The sequence below is a fragment of the Lethenteron reissneri genome, chromosome 4 (genome assembly GCF_015708825.2).
Source record: "Lethenteron reissneri isolate LAM-NWPU_2019-01 chromosome 4, ASM1570882v1, whole genome shotgun sequence".
Classification (NCBI taxonomy): domain Eukaryota; kingdom Metazoa; phylum Chordata; class Hyperoartia; order Petromyzontiformes; family Petromyzontidae; genus Lethenteron; species Lethenteron reissneri.
Window position 1 is genome coordinate 4,154,990 of NC_083782.1, and position 25,037 is coordinate 4,180,026.

General features: G+C 49.2%; 1 protein-coding gene across 4 annotated transcripts in view; it reads left to right on the plus strand.

The window, feature by feature from the left end:
* The first annotated feature begins 14,833 nt into the window (after positions 1-14,833).
* The window catches only part of PGM1 (phosphoglucomutase 1), a 28,905-nt gene continuing 18,701 nt past the window's right edge, over positions 14,834-25,037 (plus strand). Inside the window, exons 1-5 of one of the 4 annotated variants that reach the window (XM_061562647.1) lie at positions 14,931-14,958; positions 18,550-18,572; positions 21,818-22,083; positions 23,473-23,635; positions 24,377-24,523. In XM_061562647.1, the coding sequence (XP_061418631.1) occupies positions 21,832-22,083; positions 23,473-23,635; positions 24,377-24,523 (562 nt within the window). In that variant the 5' untranslated portion in view covers positions 14,931-14,958; positions 18,550-18,572; positions 21,818-21,831. Of the gene's footprint in view, positions 14,959-18,549; positions 18,573-19,938; positions 20,055-21,817; positions 22,084-23,472; positions 23,636-24,376; positions 24,524-25,037 lie in introns of those variants that run through there. The other 3 variants (XM_061562638.1, XM_061562631.1, XM_061562657.1) reach the window with 3 other exon arrangements.

Sequence of the window (25,037 nt, forward strand, 5' to 3'; positions counted from 1 at the left end):
ATTTCCAACCATCGTGAGAGTTGCGCGGACAGCTGGTCAACGCGTAGCGCGTGATCTGTGCGCACCATAAACTGCCTACCGTAGAGGTACGGGCGGTGCCATTGTACAAAGTGCACGATAGCCAACAAGTCGCAGCACGTAACACAATAGCGCTACTCTGCGGGGGACAGCACCCGGCTACAGTCAGCGACCACGCTGTCCACCCCGTTCTCTACCTGCGGCAACACGGCACCAATCCCGGTATCACTGGCGTCCATATGCAACGTAACGGCAAGGAGAAATCGGGGTATTGAGGGGGGGGCACGTTCACGAGCCCATCGCACAGCATAAGAAATGCGGCTTCCTCCTCTGTCCCTCGCCAAAGCCTCTGGCCCTTTGCCGTGAGAGCATGAAGCGGCTTCACGATTGTCGCAAACCTGGGCACGAAGCGGCGGTAATACGACACGAACCCCACAAAACTGCGGACCTCACCCACCGACATGGGGGTCGGCCACGCATGCAGGCAATGTTGTCAGGGTCCGTGGCGATCCCGGACTCACAAACAATGTGCTCCAGGTATTGAACCAATTTTTGCAAGAGGTAACATTTATGCGGCTTGAATGTTAAATATAGCTGCCCGCATTTTAACAAATACCGCACGCAACTGCTGCAGATGTTGCTGGAACGTGCGGCCAAAGAAAATTACGTCATCCAAATAGATCAGACATGACTCCCATTGGAGCCCCAACAGTACCAACTCCATAAGTCGCTGGAATGTGGCCGAAGCCGAGTGAAGCCCCATCGGAAGCACCTTAAATTGAAACAGCCCTTGCGGTGTCCGGAACGTGGTTTTGAGGTTTGAACTTTCATCCAGGGGCAACTGCCAAAACCCTGACAATAGATCCAGGGTGGAGAAAAACCATGCCCCTGACAAGGCATCCAACGAATTGTCCATCCGTGGGAGCAGATATGCATCCGCCACGGAGACCTTATTCAATTTCCAAAAGTCCATACAGAACCACAAACTCCCATCCTTTATTTTAACCAGGACAATAGGAGCATCCCATGGACTGGTTGATGGGGAGATTATATCGGCGGCCAACACCATGTCAACCGCCTGACAAACGTAGTCCTTTTCCTTCGGACTAAACCGAAATGAGTTCTGACGAATGGGAGCAGCGCCACCCGTATCAATCTGGTGATTCATCAGGGATGTGCGGCCCACATCGAATTTACCCTTACTAAATACATCGGAGAATTCCCAAAGCAATGCCCGCAACTCGCCCCTCTGCTCCCATGACAAATCCGAATTATCCATGCACAACGGATCCATCCACGAATCACCCAACACTGCTTCCCGTTCAACTGCAGCCACGACCCAAGTGGTTACATCATCCGTATCCTCACAACACGCAGCCATCGCGTGGGCCAACACCACACCAGCCTGTATGACTGCGGTATCCAGCCCAGCATTTAATATGTGCAGGAAGGGCTCCTGATTCCCCCTTCCTATCGTAGGAGCACCTATCAAAGTGAGCCCACAAACTTCTCTATTCGAAGGGGTTAAAAGAACCCCACCCCCAGTGATTTTCTGGTCGAGCCGCTTCCGCAGCCTCAAGGGTACGAGCATCTGTGCCCCCGGGGGAGCCCTAATAGTGTCACGCACCAGGGTCCGAACCACAGCCTTAGCCATACACCACCCAATAGGGGACTCCAAAAACCTCAACCGATGGCCCGACAGTAACTCCACACAACCCTGGTCAATTAAAATGCGGAGGGGCATCCTCTTCAAAAAATACATCCCCAATAAACACGGCACTGCCAATGAATATCGGCAATCCGTATCGATGCCTTAATTTGGCCCCACAATGCCTAAACTCCCGCCATTAGAGACAACACATGGATTATCTACTGGACTAAGGCAATCCACCGTCGATGGCAGAGTCCTAAAAATAAACTCGGAAACCATGGTGGCGGATGCCCCCGTATATATGAACATCCGCACTTCAACACCCTGCACAAATCCACATACCGTGGATGATCCCGCTCCCGCTGCCATGACACGGTGTGCCAGTGCGGTCCATTGCCCGGACCCCCGTGGTCAACCATCACGCACCGAAGCACCACCCTCGTACCCCTTATCCCTATGAGGGGCGATGGCGTGTGCACCCGACACCGACTGCAATGGGGATGCACGAGGTGGCTGTGTCGCCCGGGTGTGTGACGCATCGCGACCTGCCTTTAGACCCAGAGGAGCGGAGGCCGGCAGGGCGGAGGACGGCGAAGCCATGAAAAACTGCCCCAAATCAGCACGGCAGGCCACACCTGAAGCAGGTAATGGGGCCCCACCATGGCGGAGGCAAGCCCCCCCCCCCCCCCACCCGCTGGTCCCGTCGTCGCCCCGCTCAGACTCTGCCCCGTGGGCTCCAACCACCCGACGTGCAGCCCCAGGGAGACTCTCGGTGCTCCTGGTCGCCTTCTTCTCCCGGAAATCCAGCCCCGGGCACCACCCCAGCACATCGTCTCAGGTTACAGTGGACCTGGATGCCGCGGGCTACCTGAATCGAGGACAGGTCATCCTCCTCTGTGGCCAGCGAACATAAACGTTCATTTCCTGAGCCAGCGTCAACAGTTTCTCTAGCACCAGAGAATCCAGTCCTGCCTGCTCCATCCTGGGTACGCATCCTGGGCCAGTGACAATAGTGCGCTGTGGAAGGCGAGGGCCGTCTCGGTCTCTACCCGACTCCGCATCACGAATTTCCGCTGCGCATTGGACGGCGGGTCAAAAATTGTCGCCAACTGGCACTAAGCCTGACGCAGCGTCGTTCTGTCCGCCTCGGGAATGGAACAAAAAAAACACCGCCAAGGCTGTGTTGTCCAGCGCGGTGGGAAGAATACGTAGCGCCTCTGCATCGGACCACCCCGCGAGCTCGCAAGTGGCAGCGAATTGCCGCCGGAAGGTCGCCCAATCACCCCCTTTCTGGCAATAAAACAGTTTGTGTTAAGACGTTAAAACACCAAACTAAGACCTTTTGTAAGTAAATTTTGATTTAAAGCTTTCGTGACTGCAGGGATTCATATTCTTGGTTCTTTCGGTAAAGTCACGTAGAAGGGAAATAATACAAATATAAAACAAGAAAAAATTATCACAACGTTTCGACTGCAACACAAGCAATCATCATCAGGTGTGAAATCCACAGCAAGAAAATTTGATTGCTTGTGAGGAATTCACACCTGATGACGATTGCCTGTGTTGCAGTCGAAACGTCGTAAGAATTTTTATTGTTTTATATTTATATTATTTTATTATTTCCCTTCTACGTGACTTTTGTAAGTAGTCATGTCTGCATGAACCACATACACTCGTGGTGTCTTTAACACTGATTGGCCCACACCAGAGACAGCTTTCTTTAGAGCCTAGCCTCAAACATGTTTGCATGTTCACCACATGTACGTGTGGTTCATGCAGACATGATTCCTTGCAAAAGGTGGTTCCTGTTTGGTGTTTTAACATCTTCAAACAAACTGTTTTACTTGCCAGAAAGGGTAAAACATATTCTTATATTTTGATACTGGCAAGGGATGTCCCATGATGTATGTTTATACTTCGCATGTACCCCCCCTCTACCCCCCCCCCCCTCCACCTGCATCTCTCCTCCCATCATTCGCTCATCTGCTCACTGCAGTGTTGTTATCATTGCTCATAAGTGATTTCCTGCTGGGCTAAGCACTCAGCCAAAGTACAGACGGCGCATTTATCTCCCTCCCTCCTCCTCCTCCTCCTCCATCCCCCCAGACGACGCCACGCATCCCCTTCCATTGGTCGTACAGCGCTCGTGCAAGAAACGTGTTCTCAGCCTTTGCGCATCATGGCTGCAGTAGCAACAACAACAACAAAAACCATCAGCAGTTCCTGAAGAACTGCACAGCGGTCCTCTCGTCTAAGGTCACCGTCAAATAGATGATGGAAATTGTGACCGACTGAGCAATCGTCGGCGGTGGTGATACAGAGGGATAGACAACTGCAGAGCGGCTCTTATTAGGACACATCAGTAACAGTGGTCACAAATGTTCACTCCTGTGGGAACCAGCTATGCTTCTATACAATGGGGCCCCGTTAGCTTGGATATTTGTAACAAAAAAGATTGTTTTATAGCTCATCGGACTCCTCCAGTATAACTAAATATTCAGATTTTAATTTTGACAATGCCAACAACAATCACGTCTGTAAATAACGGGGGGAACGCCATCATTACAGAATGATAGTGCAGGCCGGAAAAGCAAGTGTTTCAAACAACACAACAATAACAACAACAATACAACAACACATGCACGTTACACACAGCACAACGACACCAAATGATCAGTTTGTGTTACGTGTTTTGTATTATTTTGCGTCTAACTCGCACACGCCCTTGTCGATACTCTAAACGTCTGGTAATTCACCAGCATCGATTTAAACACTCGTCTGATGAGACACTGCGTGTGTAAAACCGGTCCAGGGTGTTTGCTTGTGCTGAATCAATGCTGCTGTAATATGCAATCGCAGAAGGCCGTGGCACCGATGGGTTGTGTTAGACAAACTCTTTTGTTCTACGTGGAATGAGACGGATATGAGAATGAAACATCGTCCTCGTGTGTTCTAAGACGCAAGGTTCAGGTCCTTAACGGAACACATGGAACAAACTCGAGCCAGTGATGATGGAGAAACGCACGCTCGTGTGTACTGTACATTGAGAGACAGAAAGAGAAACGCGTGGATTTGAAAACATACACGGGATCAAAATAAAGGGTTCCTTGGGTGAGATCGCGTAAATTTGTGTCGTTAACCCACCACCACCTGACGCAGATAATTAGTCAAGTTTATCACGAAAAAATGAACGCGCTAATTAGTCACTACTTCAGCACACTGGTGTGTTGGAGAGTAAACCCACATCATTTACAATTCGTGTGCGACGTTTCGCTGGTAACTACAAGCAGCGATTTTTGCCAGGATTGTTAATGGCATCGTTCAAACTTACAGCATTTAAAAGTAGGTGGGATTGGGCAGAACGTTGTCTGCTGGAAAGGGAACAATGGGCGATGGTCGAAAATAGTAATGGAATGGCAACCAAGGAATGGAACGAAGTTCGTGTGGAAGGTGCCGAGTTAATGGTTACAGCGCAGGATCGTGAGAGATGGGGGCGGCTTAGCGAGGTGTACATCCATCAGTGGATTGACCACGGCCGATGATGAACTCCTCCTTCATAGATCGATAAATACCAATGAATCACTGCACCAGATTGAATTGAATGATGACGCCACCCTGATGCTGCTCTATTTAAGACCGGGAGCAACAGGAGAGCTTCACCATTCTTGCCCGATAAAGCTGATGGTAATTACCGGCGAAACGTCGTCCAACTCAAATAAAAAAATGCTGTTGATTCTGTCTTCAACACACCGGTGGGCTAAAGAAGTGAATTATTTTGTCCTTTGAAAAACGTGACACATTTTTTTACTATTTGGCCGTGTCGGGTGGTGGAGGGCTACGACACATTTATAAATAACGCGATCTAACCCAAAAACCTATATTATGAATAATATTGGTCGCAAAAGCCTACGTGTTAAACCGTCCCTCCACATTAACAAAAATAAACGCGTGTCAGCAGTGGGACAAATATATAATAACAGGCTTTTCCCATTCTGGGAATAATAGCATATTTAAAAATACTTTTTTTTTTTAATGCTTTAATGAAATGTACTGTCCGAGCTGCCCCTCCCCCTGCCCCCTTCCCCCATCGCCCCTCCCCTCCTTCCACATCCCCCGCCCCTGAGCGTGGCTCCCCGAGGTTTGCCGTGACGTCAGGGACCACGTGGTGATTTACAGCCAACGTGAGTTGAGCGTGGACAATTTGAGCCGTAAAAAATTGTTTAAAAATATTTATTATTAATTTTCAATGATAGAATATAGTATTGTCATCGGTATGACATAGCTATACGAAGTTTACAGTCGATACGACATTGGGAAGACGGTTGAAATTGAGTTACAAGATTTATGAATACGACAACACATACAGTAAGTTAAATAAAAGCGTGTAAAAAGTTTTAAATATATGTTTTGGATTTTTTTATGATAGAATATCGTGTTGTCATCAGCATGACATACCTATACGAAGTTTGCAGTCGATAGCACATTGGGAAGTGTGTAAAAATTTAGTTTCAAAATTTCTTTTTTGAAGATACAACAGAGTTAAATAAAAGCGTGTAAAAACAGGAGGTGTTAAGACGTCTACACACCAAATAGATACCAACTGCAAGGCATCAAGTCTGCATTAACCGCACATACTTGGAAAAACGTGCAAACACACATGCTCTGATAATTATATCTGCATTGTCTTTGAGACTGATTGGTCTACATCAGAGACAACCTTCTTCATGGCCTTGTCTCCCCACCAGAGAACGCCCAAAGGCAATGCAAGAGTCAAAGTGTAATGACGACTTGGCACACTTCGCTTGAGATGGCACTTTATTGAAGACGCGTTCACGTGATATCAGGCGGAGACCCCCATCGCAACAGCCCCGAGTCTCCCGCGCATCTCCCTTTTATATACCGGCACGAGGCCACGCCCCCCTTCCCGAACCTTCTCGCCAACTCTGGACGCTCGCTCCACCGGCAGACTCCACCCGGACTCTTCCGTCACCTGACCACGCCCCCTTCTCGATCATTCCCGTGGCCACCAGTCCCTTCGCACTCACAGCTGACTCCCCTGTCATTACCTCCCGTGACCAACAGTCCCTTCGCACTCACAACTGACTCCCCTGTCATTACCTCCCGTGGCCACCAGTCCCTTCGCACTCACAACTGACTCCCCTGTCATTACCTCCCGTGACCAACAGTCCCTTCACACTCACAACTGACTCACCTGCCATTACCTCCCGTGGCCACCAGTCCCTCCACACTCACAGCTGACTCCCCTGTCATTACCTCCCGTGGCCACCAGTCCCTTCACACTCACAGCTGACTCCCCTGTCATTACCTCCCGTGACCACCAGTCCCTTCACACTCACAACTGACTCACCTGCCATTACCTCCCGTGGCCACCAGTCCCTTCACACTCACAACTGACTCCCCTGTCATTACCTCCCGTGGCCACCAGTCCCTTCGTGCTCACAACTGACTCCCCTGTCATTACCTCCCGTGGCAACTAGTCCACTCGCACCGCAGGTTGACTCGACAGTCATTACAAAAGTATTAATAGCAGTTATATCTAATTAGTTGTTTGAACATCTTAACACCTGTTTTAGTGCCATGAAGGGTGAAGCCCATTCTTGTTTTTTTTGTTCATCATTTTGATTCTGGCAAAAAAAAAATATCCCATAGATGTGTATCAGCAGCATTGGTTCAAGTCGCAGTGGTTATTACAAGACATCTGACTCGCCTTCAGTGACCTGCAGTTGAAGGACTTTTAAGGACATCTCTATTATCATTGAAGTACAGACAGCAAAGCACAAAGACAAATACCCCCCGTGTAGTCTCAACGTACTGTTGGGGCAAGTGCTGTTAGCGAGCACCTATGAAGGCCGGAACGGTACACGAGGGGGTGAGTGGCCAGCACCACGCCCGACCGCCTTTGTCTCCCTTAGTGGCGATGTTTACACACCACACCGGGTACTCATTTGAGGCTGAGTCGACCTAGTGGAGGCCCAGGACCGGTTCAAATAATCGTCGCTGGTGTTGGCCGTGAGCGCGAATCGAACTCGGGTCACCGGGTTTGTAGCGCAGCGCAGCGCTAACCACTACACCACCGCTCCCCACAGCAACGCACACACAACACACACGATACAATAACGTTTTAAAATAGATTACAAAGCGATGGGAAAGTGATATCGCGATAATCGTGACGTTTGATATCGTATCGTGACATCGTGATATCGTGGCAACCCACGTGATCCTGCGATGTCCAACGATCGGAATTCAGGCCTGGAAACGCGCATCAGCATCATCAGGTCCCACCGTGTGTGTCACGATTATCGATCAAATTCAGTTTTCCCACGAATGGTTCACTTCCACCCACTCTCGTCCACCGATTTATTTCTCATTGCCACGCGTTTGATCCCGGACCCGCCTTCAATAACTTACTCCCCACCCCCCACCAAGGCATGCACAATCACCCTGGCAATGCGTTTGTGTGTCTCTGCCTAACGCACAGGGATGACTGACTCCGTCACAGGAGCGCCGCGTTTCACCACCCCGCACTGACCAGCGGTCAAACGACCCCCACCATGAACCCCGACACGATGTTGTTAGAGGAAGGAGGCCTTCACCCAGCAGTGGATTGACAAAGGGGGGACGGGAGGACTGGAATTGTCATCATCCAAGGTGAATCTTCCTGGGGGGTTGTTTGGGGGGGCTGGTCACGCGTGGCAAGTCCGCCGCCTTGTGGACAAAGTTGGAAGAGCGGCGCTCACGTCGAGTCGGAGTTGGCTCGCCCTGTTAGCGTGCACGTGGAACTTCTTTCGCACCGTACGTAGCCAACAATCGGAGGTGCGGAGAAGGACAGCAAACTAAACGCAAAACAAAACAACGAACTGAACACAAAGCTGCGCTGCTGACTGTCACTTGGTCTGGAAAGTTGACTGAACCAATCGATTGGAATCGATTTCACAAGCCTGCCGCTGCAGATGAGTTTGAAATCAGTCCACAGTTTGCTCACTCAAACAAACGCTGCTGCTGAATGTTATAATACAGTTAACAAGCCCGCCACGGCTGATGAGACCCGTACGTTCAAAACCAGAGTTTTGCTCGCTGGATAATATTGATCTGGAACGCCAATAGGCTGATGGGCTAAACAAGCATTACATTCACACGTGGAGACAGAACGGCGTTCATCTCACACGGCACTTGACAGGGCCTATCACCCGCTCCACTCAGGGAGCTTAAACTAAACTTTGTTTTATGTTACCAGGCAAAGCTCACTAAGTAACTACTAACCTATAGCCCGTCCAAGGACGGGTGCATTGCAGTTAATCTGAAATATTTAATCAAAAAAAATGACCCGCTCATGATTCAATTTTGACTTAAAAAAACTTTCGTGACTGCAGGAATTCATATTCTTTGGTTATTTCGGTAAAGTCACGTAGATAGAAAAAGAATAATAAATTAAGTAAATAAAAATAAATAAACTAAAAATAATTTTAAAAACAAAAACCACTAATGTAGACTGTAGCCTGGTTATTAAGTTTGGTGCGTGTACTGGCAGTCTATAATGTAGACTGTAGACTAGTTATTAAGTTTGGTGCGTGTACTGGCAGTCTATAATGTAGACTGTAGCCTGGTTATTAAGTGTGGTGCGTGTACTGGCAGTCTATAATGTAGACTGTAGCCTGGTTATTAAGTTTGGTGAGTGTACTGGCAGTCTATAATGAGACTGTAGCCTGGTTCTTAGGTTTGATGAGCATACTGGCAGTCTATAATGTAGACTGTAGCCTGGTTATCAAGCTGAGTGAGTATACTGGCAGTCTATAATGTAGGCTGTAGCCTGGTTATTAAGTTTGGTGGGTGTACTGGCAGTCTATAATGTAGACTGTAGCAATGGTTATTAAGCTGAGTGAGTGTACTGGCAGTCTATAATGTAGACTGTAGCCTGGTTATTAAGCTGGGTGAGTGTACTAGCAGTCTATAATGTAGACTGTAGCCTGGTTATTAAGCTGGGTGAGTGTACTGTCAGTCTATAATGTATACTGTAGCCTGGTTATTAAGTTTGGTGAGTGTACTGGCAGTCTATAATGTAGACTGTAGCCTGGTTCTTAGGTTTGGTGAGGATACTGGCAGTCTATAATGTAGACTGTAGCCTGGTTATTAAGCTGAGTGAGTGTACTGGCAGTCTATAATGTAGACTGTAGCAATGGTTATTAAGCTGAGTGAGTGTACTGGCAGTCTATAATGTAGACTGTAGCCTGGTTATTAAGCTGGGTGAGTGTACTGGCAGTCTATAATGTAGACTGCAGCAATGGTTATTAAGCTGGGTGAGTGGACTGGCATTCTATAATGTAGACTGTAGCCTGGTTATTAAGTTTGGTGAGTGTACTGGCAGTCTATAATGTAGACTGTAGCCTGGTTATTAAGCTGGGTGAGTGTACTGGCAGTCTATAATGTAGACTGTAGCCTGGTTATTAACCTCGGTGAGCGTACTAGCAGTTTATTTTAGTATAGTTATTTATTATATATATTTTCACTTTCTTTTTATTAACGCTCATGATTATTAATGAATGGTGGGGGCGGGGTCCACATGAGTGACGTCATCAGCTCATGATTATTAATGAGGGGTCGGGGGGTGCCCCATGTGGAGTGATGTCACCTGCTAATGATCATTAATGAGGAAGGGGTGGGGTGCCTAACGTCATCCACATTGGCAATTTCCCCACCACAGACCGGCTCACCGAACCTCAGAATAGTCCAGCCCACCGGACATTTGCCCTATATGGACTCTGCTGCCCTCTGGCAAGTCCATGACCTGGCCAGGGCTTACTCGAGTGAGTGTAGGGTTCACGGGATCACGTTAAGACCAGAATCAGGATATGTATTTGTACTGGAGGAATCCGATGAGCTATAAAGTTCACTAGAAGGCAGTGTCGAGGTGGCCGGGTATCAGGGCTCTTCGACGCTGGGCAAACACCTCGATGTCCATATCTCAGTGGGCTTTGCCTGGTAAGGATGGAGATGGTTTAGTTTTATTTGTGTGTTTGGGTGATTTGTTTACCTTTCTTGTACTTTGCGCTGCTCTCATGTGTTGGTATTGTTTGTTGTTGTAGCGTTCTTATCCGCCCTGACTGGACATCTGTGAACAATAAATGTATAGGTCATCGGATTCCTCCAGTATAAATATTATATGTATAATGCTCCATAACAGGACCCCCGTAGCTGATATCGGAGTGCTCCTGCCAATACCATCTGGGTAATGTATGAGCACTGTTGGGCTACGTACGGTGCGATAGAAGTTCAACACACATTTGGTTTCAGGAGCTTGGCTCTAGGTCAGTCCCACGGTATCCATCCCAGATTGCGGAATGCGCATCATTGGGACCACGGGAAAGAGAATTGCAGTACCGTACTGTAGAAAAATGTCAACACTTCTGAGAAATTTGCAACAATACCACAATAAATATGCCGCCGGGCTCTGGAGACCACCTGGAGAAAATTCCAGGCACGTGCTGACTATGATGGTGAACAAGTGTAGACTTTTTGAAGTAATTAACATACATTTGTTTTCATGTTACAGTGAATTATCCGTTCCTGTTCCATTAAAAAGTTCATCCTATATTAAGGCCGTAGCAATGGAGTCAACATTGGGGGGGACCAAATCTTCCAGGGGGTGTGGGGGTCCCCCCCCCCCCCAGAAAAAAAATCTAAATTTGAAAACGAATTTCCTGCCATTTCCTGCCTAAAATTTAAACAAATTCTCTAACACATAGGATGTATTTTTTTTACAATAATGTCTAATAGTGTATTGTATTAAATTGCTCTGTTTTTTTCTTTTTTGCCTTTTCTTGTTTCATTGTATGTAATGGCAGAGATTAGGGATTAATAAAGTACAACCATAACCACAATCATATAAACAGAAATCTATTTCATAGCAATATATTTGGGGTGGGGGACAATATATATTATACTTATTACGGCCTCATCCTATATATAAGGGTTAACATTTGTTTTAAGTACCCTGTAAATACCGTCCGGTCCTGTGCTTGTAATTAAACTCGTTTTATACATTCCCCATAGAAACTGCCCAGGCATAAATAGCCTGTTATTTAATCACAGGATGTAAAAATTTAACTCGTAAAAACAAAGTTTTTCACTATAAATCCTTTATATGCGTGGCGGCTAGAGTCCTCTCGTCCTCTGGCTTGAGATGGCTGCCACCTATGGGTCAGATGATTGCCTGCCACCATTAAGCAATTGGTAATTAAATATAAAAAAAAAATTCCTAAAAAGTGTAAAATTTTGGAAAAAAAATTTAACGAAAATTAATTGTCACGCACAACGAGTCTGTGTGAAAAATGTCAGCTCGATTGGATCACGGGAAGTGGGTTAAAAAACGACCGAAAGATTTGCACGGTCGTAAGCGCGCAAGCAAGCAAGCAAGTGAACTTAATATAAAGGATTTAGAAATGATTGTTCACATGGCCTCCGAATTGTCATTTTAGCTTAACCCTACCCCCCTGTTAAGCTGGTTGCATACAGCATGTACAAGTCCATTCAACGTTATGTTTGCTAAAACACGTGTCACCTTTCTGGCACATATCTCTTTAGAATTGCTTTTGTGTGTTGTCGTTTTTGTCCTTTCCCGCACCTCCAATGGGCATGGTTGGCTACGTACGGTGTGAAAGAAGTTCAACATACATACACAACAATAAACACTGCAATACACACTATACTATATACTACACCAAATTGACAATTCATCTCTTTAGAACTGCTTTTGTGTGTCGTAGTTTGTTGTCCTTCACTGCACCTCCAATTATCACGGTTGGCTAGGTACGGTGCGAAAGAAGTTCAACATACATCTTGTCAATCCACTGCTCAGAGGTCGTTTGACCATACTTCACCACGCTGGTCACCGGTGTTCACCAACGCTCACGCGTTTGGGAAGCAGCATAATGCTGTACTCAAGCCATTACACACAGTAGAGGAAGTCACACCGTGTCATCCCAGACGATTTACCCTGTATTTTTGTGCAAGGAAATTTAGTTTTCAGGTCCACACGGTGTACAGCCGTTTCAATGCGAGCAACGCATATTTTTTTGTCTATTTGTTTGTGTTTCTCCCTTGTGATTGGGACTTTGTCGGACGAACGTTGATATTTATAAGGGTCACGGGGTGACCAAATAAGATCCGAATTGGTCTGTAATAGCACTGATAAGGGGTTCACAGGTATGCAGTAAGTGTATCCTTCAAGACTTGAAGGCGTATTCTTGGGTCTTTCGGTAAAGTCACTTAGATAGGTTAAAAAAAATAACAAAAATTATTGTAATTTTTTTTATTTTGTTATATTTAGTTTTTTTGTTTGAACCTATCTACGTGATTTCGATTTAAAGCTTTCGTGACTGCAGGGATTCATCTTCTTGGTTCTTTCGGTAAAGTCACGTAGATAGGGAAATAATAAAATATAATAATAAAATAATATAATAATTATAATTTCCCTTCTACGTGACTTTACCGAACGACCCAAGAATATGAATCCCTGCAGTCAAGCCTCGACTTTAAGGTGTTTATACCATCGGCCGTTCACAGCTAAGCTAGCGTTGCTGCTTCGCCAACATTGAAAACCGGGTTAATTAAAACTGAAAATAACAATAATACGGAGAATGTCACACTGGTGCACGGAATAGCTGAGCAAGGGGCTTTCCAAGGTCACTTCTTGACGTATTCCGAACGTGCCCCACCAACCCCCCTTGAGTATGGGGGGGGGTGTGGCTGGTCACGAGGTAGGGTGCAGCTACTGCAGACACGCAGCACCACGCACCAAAGATCCCACCCCCACCCTCCCCCCGTGTGTGGCCATCAACAGACTGTCGGGGCAAGTGCTGTCGGCGGTACGCCCGGCCGCCTTTGTCTCCCCAGCCGGCGATGTTTGATACACACCGCACCGGGTACCCGTTTGAGGCTGAGTCGATCTAGGGGAGGGTTCCTAGACCGCCCCCCCCCCCCCCGACACTTAAAGATCCTCCTTACAGCCTCGAACAGACTGTAGTGGCAAGGGCCGTCCATAAATGACGTCACGCGATTTTTGACGATTTTTGACCCCCCCCCCCCCATCGTCACACGGCGTAACAAAAAGCCAGACCCCCCCCCTCAAATATGACGTCACAAAGCTCTGCCCCCCCCCAAACATTTTTTTAAAAATGCTTCATATCGCTTTACACTATTGTCATTGTAGTGCGTATTTAATGTGCCGCTGCATTCTGATGTTGTAAGATAAAACAATTTAATTAAGTAGAACGTGTTGTCTATATTTATTTAAAGTTGCGCATTTTTACGTGACGTCACATTTCTCAAACCCCCGCCCCCCCTCGTCACACATCGTCACAAATGTCTGACCCCCCCCCTAGGTGCGTGACGTCATTTATGGACGGCCCCCAAGTGCACAAAGCCCTGCACGACGCAGGCGCACGTGACATACAAACTCGCTCGCGGTCACCACTGCAGCAATGCAAGGTCATTGAAAAACTCTCACCCCTCGCCCCCCCCACACCCTATGGCCCCCACCCACCCCAGCTACCCCCCTCACCCCCCTATCACCCCCCCCACACCCCCCCTATGGCCCCCACCCACCCCAGCTACCCCCCTCACCCCCCTATCACCCCCCCACACACCCCTAACCCCCTACCACACCCCCTATTCCCCCCACCTGCTCCCCCCGATCTCCCCCACCCACCCCCCTATCCCCCCCCCTATCCCCCCCCTATCCACCCCCACATCCCCCCACCCCCTACCCCCCACATCCCCCCACCCCCCTCACCCCCCCCACCCCCCTCACCCCCCTATCACCCCCCTCACCCCCCTATCACCCCCCTCACCCCCCCCACCCCCCTCACCCCCCGTATCACCCCCCCACCCACTCACGCTAACCCCCCCACACAGACCCCCCTCTAACCCCCTACCCCACCCCCTATTCCCCCCACCCATCGATGCTAATGGTACATCCCCATTTAAACCCAGGAAGCGCATCTAACTCACGACGTAGAACAACAACAGCAGCAACAACACGTGTGTGTGTGTGTGAGTCTGAGCTAATTAACATATTAGTAATTATCTCCCCCACCCCCACCCCATCCGAATTAAACCAAAACAACCTCAACGCCAAAAGCCCCCCCCCCCCCCCACCTTGCCCGCCACATGGCGAGAAGGAACAGTCCGCCCGTGACGTCACTCCCCCACCCGTGACGTCACTCCCACAGCCGCACCGCGTCCTGCAGTGAGACGCTGCCGACATCGCCAAGGTGAGTGGTGTGTGTGGTGTGTGTGTGTGGTGTGTGTGGTGTGTGTGTGGTGTGTGTGTGGTGATGTGTGTGTGGTGTGTGTGGTGTGTGTGTGGTGTGTGTGTGGTGTGTGTGTGGTGTGTGTGTGTGTGTGTGTGGTGTGTGTGTGGTGTGTGTGGTGTGTGTATGGTGTGTGTGGTGTGTGTGTTGTGTATGTGTGTGGTGTGTGTGTGGTGTGTGTGTGTGTGGTGTGTGTGTGGTGTGTGTGTGTGTGTGTGGTGTGTGTAGTGTGTGTGTGTGGTGTGTGTGTGTGTGTGGTGTGTGTGTGTGGTGTGTGTGTGGTGGTGTGTGTGTGGTGTGGTGTGTGTGTGTGGTGTGTGTGTGGTGTGTGTGTGGTGTGTGTGTGTGTGTGTGTGTGTGTGTGGTGTGTGTGTGGTGTGTGTGTGGTGTGTGTGTGGTGTGTGTGTGTGTGGTGTGTGTGTGTGTGTGTGTGGTGTGTGTGTGTGGTGTGTGTGTGTGTGTGTGGTGTGTGTGTGTGGTGTGTGTGTGTGTTGTGTGTGTGGTGTGTGTGTGGTGTGTGTGTGGTGTGTGTGGTGGTAGTGTGTGTGGTGTGTGGTTGTGTGTAGTGTGTGGGGTGTGTGTGTGGTGAGTGTGTGTGGGTGTGTGTGTGGTGGTGTGTGTGGTGTGTGTGGTGTGTGTGGTGTGTGTGGTGTGTGTGGTGTGTGTGGTGTGTGTGGTGTGTGTGTGTGTGTGGTGTGTGTGGTGTGTGTGGTGTGTGTGTGTGTGTGGTGTGTGTGTGTGGTGTGTGTGTGGTGTGTGTGTGTGGTGTGTGTGTGTGTGGTGTGTGTATGGTGTGTGTGGTGTGTGTGTTGTGTATGTGTGTGGTGTGTGTGTGGTGTGTGTGTGTGTGTGGTGTGTGTGTGGTGTGTGTGGTGTGTGTGTGGTGTGTGTAGTGTGTGTGTGGTGTGTGTGTGTGTGTGTGGTGTGTGTGTGTGGTGTGTGTGTGGTGTGTGTGTGGTGTGTGTGTTGTGTATGTGTGTGGTGTGTGTGTGGTGTGTGTGTGGTGTGTGTGTGTGGTGTGTGTGTGGTGTGTGTAGTGTGTGTGTGTGGTGTGTGTGTGTGGTGTGTGTGTGTGTGGTGTGTGTGTGTGGTGTGTGTGGTGTGTTGTGTGTGTGGTGTGTGTGGTGTGTGTGTGGTGTGTGTGTGGTGTGTGTGGTGGTATGGTGTGTGTGTGTGGTTTGTGTGTAGTGTGTGGGGTGTGTGTGTGGTGAGTGTGTGTGTGGGGTGTGTGTGTGGTGAGTGTGTGTGGTGAGTGTGTGTGGTGTGTGTGTGGTGTGTGTGGTGTGTGTGGTGTGTGTGGTGTGTGTGGTGTGTGTGGTGTGTGTGTGGTGTGTGTGTGGTGTGTGGTGTGGTGTGTGTGTGTGAGTGTGTGGTGTGTGTGTGTGGGTGTGTGTGTGTGGGTGTGTGTGGTGTGTGTGGTGTGTGTGTGTGTGGTGTGTCTGTGGTGTGTGTGGTGTGTGGTGTCTGTGTGTGTGGTGTGAGTGTGGTGTGTGTAGTGTGTGTGTGGTGTGTGGTATGGTGCTGTGTGTGTGTGTGTGGTGGTGTGTGGTGGTGTGTGTGGTGTGTGTGTGTGGTGTGTGTGGTGTGGTGGTGTGTGTGTGGTGGTGTGTGTGTGGTGTGTTTGTGGTGTGGTATGTGCGGTAGTGTGTGGTGTGTGTGTGGTGTGAGTGTCGTGTGGTGGGTGTGTGGTGGTGTGTGGTGGTGTGTGTGGTGTGTGTGGTGGTGTGTGTGGTGTGTGTGGTGGTGTGTGTGTGGTGTGTGTGTGTGTGTGTGGTGGTGTGTGTGTGGTGTGTGTGTGGTGGTGTGTGTGTGGTGTGTGTGTGGTATGGTGGTGTGTGTGTAGTGTGTGGTGTGGTGGTGTGTGGTGTGGTGGTGTGTGTGGTGTGTGTGTAGTGGTGTGTGTGGTGTGTGTGGTGTGTGTGTGTGGTGTGTAGTGGTGTGTGTGGTGTGTGTGTGGTGTGTGTGGTGTGTGTGTGGTGTGTGTGGTGATGTGGTGTGTGTGTGGTGTGTGTGTGTGGTTTGTGTGTAGTGTGTGGGGTGTGTGTGTAGTGAGTGTGTGTGTGGGGTGTGTGTGTGGTGTGTGTGTGGTGTGTGTGTGGTGTGTGGTGTGGTGTGTGTGTGGTGTGGTGTGTGTGTGTGTGTGTGGTGTGTGTGTGGTGTGTGTGTGTGTGGTGTGTGTGTGGGTGTGTGGTGTGTGTGTGTGTGGTGTGTGTGTGGTGTGTGTGGTGTGTGGTGTGTGTGTGTGGTGTGAGTGTGGTGTGTGTGTGGTGTGTGTGTGGTGTGTGGTATGGTGCTGTGTGTGTGTGGTGGTGTGTGTGTGGTGTAGTGATGTGTGTGTATGGTGTGTAGTGGTGTGGTGGTGTGTGTGTGTGGTGGTGTGTGGTGGTGTGTGTGTGTGGTGGTGTGTGTGTGGTGTGTTTGTGGTGTGGTATGTGCGGTAGTGTGTGGTGTGTGTGTGGTGTGAGTGTCGTGTGTGGTGGTGTGTGTGGTGGTGTGTGGTGGTGTGTGTGGTGTGTGTGTGGTGTGTGTGTGGTGGTGTGTGGTGGTGTGTGTGGTGTGTGTGGTGGTGTGTGTGGTGTGTGTGGTGGTGTGTGGTGTGTGTGTGGTGGTGTGTGTGGTGGTGTGTGTGTGGTGTGTGTGTGGTATGGTGGTGTGTGTGTAGTGTGTGGTGTGGTGTGTAGTGTGTGGTGTGGTGGTGTGTGTGTGTGTGTGGTGTGTGTGGTGTGTGGTGTGTGTGTGTGTGGTGTGAGTGTGGTGTGTGTGTGTGGTGTGTGTGTGGTGTTGTGGTATGGTGCTGTGTGTGTGTGGTGGTGTGTGTGTGGTGTGTGGTGGTGTGTGTGTGTGGTGTGTGTGTGTGTGGTGTGGTGGTGTGTGTGTGGTGGTGTGTGTGGTGGTGTGTGTGTGTGTGGTGTGTGTGTGGTGTGTTTGTGGTGTGGTATGTGCGGTAGTGTGTGGTGTGTGTGTGGTGTGAGTGTCGTGTGTGGTGGTGTGTGTGGTGGTGTGTGGTGGTGTGTGTGGTGTGTGTGGTGGTGTGTGTGTGGTGTGTGTGTGGTGTGTGTGTGGTATGGTGGTGTGTGTGTAGTGTGTGGTGTGGTGTGTGTGTGGTGTGGTGGTGTGTGTAGTGTGTGGTGTGGTGTGTGTGTGGTGTGGTGGTGTGTGTGGTGTGTGTGTGGTGTGTGTGTGGTGTGTGTGGTGGTGGTGTGTGGTGTGGTGGTGAGTGTGGAGGTGTGTGTGTGTGTGGTGTGTGTAATGTGTGTGTGTGGTGTCACAACGGTGAGTGTGGTGAGTGGTGAGTGTGGTGGTGTGTGTGGTGTTGTCACAGCGGTGAGAGTGCCTCTGTCTCTCTGTCGTCTGTGTGTCCTGTGTGCGTGTCTCGTGTGTGTGTGTGTCCTGTGTGTGTGTGTCCTGTGTGTGTGTGCCCTGTGTGTGTGTGTGTCCTGTGTGTTTGTGTACGGTACACCTAGCGCACGTGTGAAACAGGCTAGCAGTGGATAGTCTCTTGAAGGGCATTGTCAACTCCCTGATTACGCGGTGTGTTTCAATTGCATCGAGGTGGTCAAGTGCTTTACGCGTAGGTAAGTGTGACACAATTAAATCTTGACTTAAAGCTTTCGTGACTGCAGGAATTCATATTCTTGGGTCTTTCTTTGAACCTATCTACGTGACTTTACCGAAAGACCCAGAATATGTGACACAATTGTTATCGGAATCAGAATATTGTATGCATTTGTACTGGAGGAATCCGACGAGCTATAAAGATCTTTTTCACAGATGTCCGGTAGGGGCACGGGGTCAGAACGTTCGAACAAACAATACAAAAACTCGATAGCACTGCAAATGTATAGGAAAGGTAAGAAAATCGCTACTATGTCAAGCCTACTGAGCTATTACCTTATTTTTCAGAAGCGACCTAGCCACAAATGATAGCTCAACAAAGTGGCCAATCGTGTGGAAATGTACAGCGGCCAAATATTATTCGAAACGCGTGGTGATGTTGATTATCAACGTGGAGGGAAAAACCGGAGGACCCGGAGAAAAATCCACGCGACCACGGGGAGAGAGAGAGAGACACGCAAACTCCAAATATACAGCAGGCGTCACGGGTCGGGATCGAACCCACGACCTCCTGTATACCAGGCGAGGTAGTTAACATCTCCTAGCCACCGTGATGATGATATGAGAGAGACACCGCAAACTCCAAATATACAGCAGGCATCAGGGGTCGGGATCGAACCCACGACCTCCTGTAGACCAGGCGAGGTAGTTAACATCTCCTAGCCACCGTGATGATGATGATGAGAGAGACACCGCAAACTCCAAATATACAGCAGGCGTCAGGGGTCGGGATCAAACCCACGACCTCCAGCATACCAGGCAAGGCTAGCTTACATAATTGAGGGGCAATTGAGCTGGAATATATCTTTCTACAGAAAATATCTTCCAATAATATAGAACATTCCACGTTGAATTGGTAAAAAGTTTCAGAGTCGGCGTGTGCTTGGTGAAATCGCTGTCACGTTGAGAGACGGGAAAGAAGAACACGGTGGATTTGAGTGACCTGTCATTGAATCCTCTAAGAAGAGTGGTCTCATTGCAAAGGGCACGCCCGCTAGACGGGAAGACGTGTCCGATGGTGAAGAGTAGTTCCCTAGCTGCAGCCAAAGGACGGAGCACGGAGCACGTCCGCGAAGTGAGATGGAGCGATCGCGGTCAGTTCTTGCGTGCAAGCATCGTGGTGCCTGCACGGATAATAATTATTTTTTGCATCTCAGCTGTGATCACCAGGTTGGGGATCTTCATTCAGCAGTGGATTGACCACGGCCGAGGCTGGTGATGACAGTGGTTGGTAGTAGGGGGTTGGGCGAGGGTGTGTGGGTCTAGGGATACATTCGTCGAGTCAAATGTCATCGTTGCAGACACAGGCTGACTTTATATTTAGCAACCAGTGCAGTATGTGTGTGCACTATATATGCACAGAAAGTCGGTGCAGAGTCCTCAGTTGCCACTGTGGGTGCAGGAGTTTGCAAGACAAGACTCATTGAACTCAGGCAAGCAATGTAATTATCGTTGTTGTTATCGTCGTCGTCATCATCAAGATCCGTGGTTGTACTTGTATTTCACGATTTCGGATGTACATTTCACTGGACATCTTTATAGCTTTTTCGCTCATCGGATTCCTCCAGGAGAAATATATATTCTGATTCTGGGCAATTGTGATACAGAGGTGGTTTAGTGTCAGCCAATCGGCACTGTAATTCAGGACTTCGTGTTCACACTGAGAGAGGTTACCGGCTAGTATTTTTTGAGAGCCACTGTTCGCATCACAGGCAAATGTTTGTTTGCGTGTCCGCGTGTTGCGTGTTCTTCGGGGTTGTGACTGCGGTGTGCAAAATGCATGTTAGGAACGTGATCAGAATACTAGTAAGAAGGGTACTTATGTACATGAAGTTGTGATCCGTGTATAGATATCCGACTGATAGCTCGTGACCTTTTAACCTTCCTTTTCCGTACATTGTTGGGTGTTGTGAACGTGATGGCTCTGCATCTTGGACGAGGATAGTTAAACTCTTTCGATTGGAATTGGTGAGAGGCTTTGACATTAAACCGTCACTTCCTATGCAGTAACCTCCCTCTTACTCAACTGCACATGGATCTCCTGCGTAATGCATACCACTGCACATGCTGTGGCAATGTACTCAATATATCCATGCGTTGTCAGTAAATTGGGGTCGTGTCAGCCCATCATCCCACTGGGGTGTATAATTCGAGTACCACTTTGTGGGAAATCGACAGCAGTGGTTTTCCTCTGGGCCGACTCATCCTTGCCATAAGAACGTGGAATTGCCATCACTGGCTTTAGGACTGTGGACAGGCAATAAGGGACTTTGCATGTGAGTTTAAGTGTGATGCCACATTGAGTATAGTATGTACAGTACATTTAATGCAGCCCACGTATTGGTGGTAAATCTGGTCGTAAAACAGCTGATGATCTCAATGCATGGGACTTATCATCCAAAATACATTTTTTAAAACGTCTGCGTCTTGATATCCACACGGACATATACACATATAAGGTTTCTACATTTCTACAATGTCCGAAATACACGTTACAGTAAACAAAAGCCTGATTTAGAATGTGCATACAAGGAGTGGACTAATAGGGTGTACTGCATAGTGCTTTCAGAAATTGTACATTACTTGTATAATTGATATACTACATGTGTAAGACTGATACCTACTTTATATACAGGCACAGGAGTCGATTGGCACGGTTGGCTACGTACAGTGCTAAATAACTTCAACATACATCCACTGGTGATAATGGGAGGTACACTCTACGCTTATGTATGGCAGCAATATGTTCAACCCTGGGGGAATGCCCAGAACCCGTTTGGATCATCGTCACTGGTGTTGGTAGCCGTGAGCGGGAATCGAATTTGTGTCGGTGGGTTTGCAGCGCAGTTTGCTCACCGCTGTGTTACCGCTTGGACATATAAAGACAAAGATCCCCCATATAGCTTCAACAGATTGTTGAGGCAAGTGCTGTTTTATGAGCATCTATGAAGGCCGGAATGGTACACGAGGGGGTGGGTGGCCAGCACCATTCCCCACCGCCTTTGTCTCCCCAGTAGTGATGTTTACACACCGCACCAGGTACTCATTTTAGGGGGGAATGCCTACGACTGGTTCAGATCATCGTCACTGGTGTTGGTAGCCGTGAGCGGGAATCCAACTCATGTCGCCGGGTTTGACGTACACACACACACGGACACACACAAAATCGACCGGTCAACGTCTTACCCCTGCACCCTCTCCGCAGGTCGCCGGTCAACCATGGCAGCTCACAAGGTGGTGCGGGTACCGACCAAGCCGTACGATGACCAGAAGCCCGGCACCAGCGGCCTGCGCAAGCGCGTCTCCGTCTTCCAGAGCAAGGAGCACTATGCGGAGAATTTCGTGCAGGCCGTGCTGGGCTCCCTGGAGCCCGCCGAGCGAACCGGGGCCACCCTGCTATGCGGCGGGGACGGCCGCTTCTACATGCACCACGCCATTGCCCTCATCGCACGCATCTCGGCGGCAAACGGAGTACGTGCCGTGCGTGTGTGCGCGTGCGTGTCCGGTCTTCTTCTTCTTTTGTACGGCTGATGTAGATGCAAAGCAGCAAATTATAATTTCACGTTCAGTAAGTCGAGCCAGATAACCGCGTCAAGAGCAGTTTGCGGATCGGGCATTGCGTCGTTTTTGGAGTGGAGGTGGAAGATGACAGCCTTCACGCGGCCCACTCTGTTAAGTCAGAAATCACGACGAATGCCGACAACGCGGCGACCGAACATCGATCGTTGATCTCCCGGTCTCCGGAACAACAACACAAGGGTGTGCCCGGTGCTCACCGCCCACCGTCTGCTCCTCGCAGGCCAGAGACGGACGCGCTACGGCCCGACCGGCTGGCTGGGCCGTATCGCGTTCGGCCACTTTGGTGTGGCGGATGTTCGCGGTATGAAGCCAGCGTCCACCCCAGTGGCGAGATGTTAACTACCTCGCCTGGTATGCAGGAGGTCGTGGTTTCAATCCTGACCGTCGCCTGCTGTATATTTAGAGTGTGCATGTTCTCCCTCTGTCTTTTCCCCCGTTGGTCACGTGGATTTTTCTCCGGGTCCTCCGGTTTTTCCCTCTACATTTAGAATCAACATACGTTTAGAGTATTTGGCAGCTATAAACTTCTACGTGATAAGCTACTTCGTTCAACTTCAAGTTAATTTATTAGGTATAGTCCTGTGAGCCATTCGGCTCTTGAATCGGGTGCAACCGCAACAAACAAAAACAAAAACATGAACAAGAAAACATCTTAAAGTGACTATGTGCAAACATAAAATCCAAGAAAAGACAGCAAAATATTGCAGTAAAATCACCGTACGCCTTACCTGCTGAAATAAAAATAAAAAAGGTTCGTGCTGCTAATGCTTACAGAATGTGCCCTCTGGCAAAAAAATCTCTTGTCAATGAAATGGTATCTCCCAAAATGTATTTCTCCCAGATCCGTGCGGGGGGTCTTGGCACGACGTGCAATCGCGGCGAACGTGTATAGCACTGACCTTTCCGACGCGGTGACGTGGCTAAAATTACCGTGTGGGTGCTCTGCAAAACGGGGGTTCCGCACTACTCCCTGATTTAACGCGCCGCTTATAGAATGCGTCGTGCGGGTGCGGTTCTCACCCCACCCACACCCCACCATGGCTCGGGCTAACGATTTGATTCTAGAATTTATTTAGATTTGTATTTACTACTAACCCCGTTTGTCATCGGTATGTATTGCATCATTTGTACCATGCGTCTCGTCTGTGCTGTCATCCGTTCCCATGGAGCTTAGCGTTGTTAACGCCATCGGAATCGGCCGCGATGACCTCTTCATCTCAGTAACGGTGATCTCTTGATGATGGCGATGGTGGTAATGGTGATGATGGTGATTTACCGCAGATTGGGCGGCTGGTGATCGGACAAAAAGGCATCTTCTCCACCCCGGCCGTGTCCAACCTCATCCGCAAGCGCAAGGCGGTCGGAGGGATCATCCTGACGGCGAGCCACAACCCCGGCGGCCCCAACGGAGACTTCGGCATTAAGTTCAACACGGCCAATGGAGGTCGCTACCTTCCCCGTGCCGTCCGGGTGGCAATATGCGTCGGATAGGCGCCACGTGTTTAAACAGAATTACAAATTGACTTTACTTGACCGCGCTGCCGTTTCTTGTACGGTGGCTCCCAGTCAAAGTCACGGTGGCTAGGAGATGTTAACTACCTCGCCTGGTATGCAGGAGGTCGTGGGTTAATCACGACCCTGATACCTGTATATTTGGAGTTTGTTGGGTCTCTCTCATCATCATCATCACGGTGACTAGGAGATGTTTACTACCTCGCCTGGTATGCAGAAGGTCGTGGGTTCAATCCCGACCCTGACACCTGTATATTTGGAGTTTGTGTGTCTCTCTCATCATCATCATCACGGTGACTAGGAGATGTTTACTACCTCGCCTGGTATGCAGGAGGTCGTGGGTTCAATCCCGACCCTGATACCTGTATATTTGGAGTTTTCATGTCTCTCTCCCAGTAGTTGTGCGGATTTTCGTCTGGCTCCTCCGGTTTCTCCCTCCATATTTAGAATCAACATGCACTTCGTGTATTTGGCTGCTATAAATGTCCATGTGATAAGCCACTTCATTGGGCTATATAGCTCAATGGGCCTTACCTGGTAAAATTTAAATAGCTTGTTAAGGTCGTAGCGACTGTTTTGTTCAAATGTCATGCGGAGATGGCGCTCATCCACGTGGAACCTTTATCTACTTTTCTCTTTCGCCGCCGTTGGGACTGAACCGCGCGCGTGGCAGGGCCTGCGCCCGAGGGAGTGACGGCAAAGATCTTCGAGTTGAGCAAAACGCTGAAGGAGTTCCTCACCTGCCCGGACATCAACGTGGATCTGACGAAGATTGGCACGCAGACCTTCAACGTCGAGGGCAGTGCCCAGCCCTTCACCGGTACGCGTCACACTCCCATCGCTCGCTCTCTCCGGCTATTTACTATTCACCACTGACTCTGACAACAACAACAACAACGACGACGACGACAGCAAGAGCAGTAATTTGATTTGATCTGATCCAAGGTCTTGCCCCACCCTATCTAGCTTCACTCATATCTTAATTAAATCTTGACTTAAAGCTTTCGTGACTGCAGGAATTCCTATTCTTTGGGTCTTTCGGTAAAGCCACGTAGATAGAAAAAATGATAAAAATATCGCGACGTTTCGATCGCAACGCAAGCAATCGTCATCAGGTGAAAAGATAGCGAGAGAGCTGCTGAGGCAGGATGTTATAAAGGTTTGAGATGAGTGTAGCCCAGGGGTCATAAGCGAAGGGGGCGGAGCTAGTGAAGCCCAAACCCTGAAAGGGCTACGTCGACCTGGGCAACGATCTCATCAACTGGGATGTGTTTAGGAGTGACTGCCAAATTCAACCCTTTAGCTAGAACCGATTTTAGGCTGTCGGAAATTGG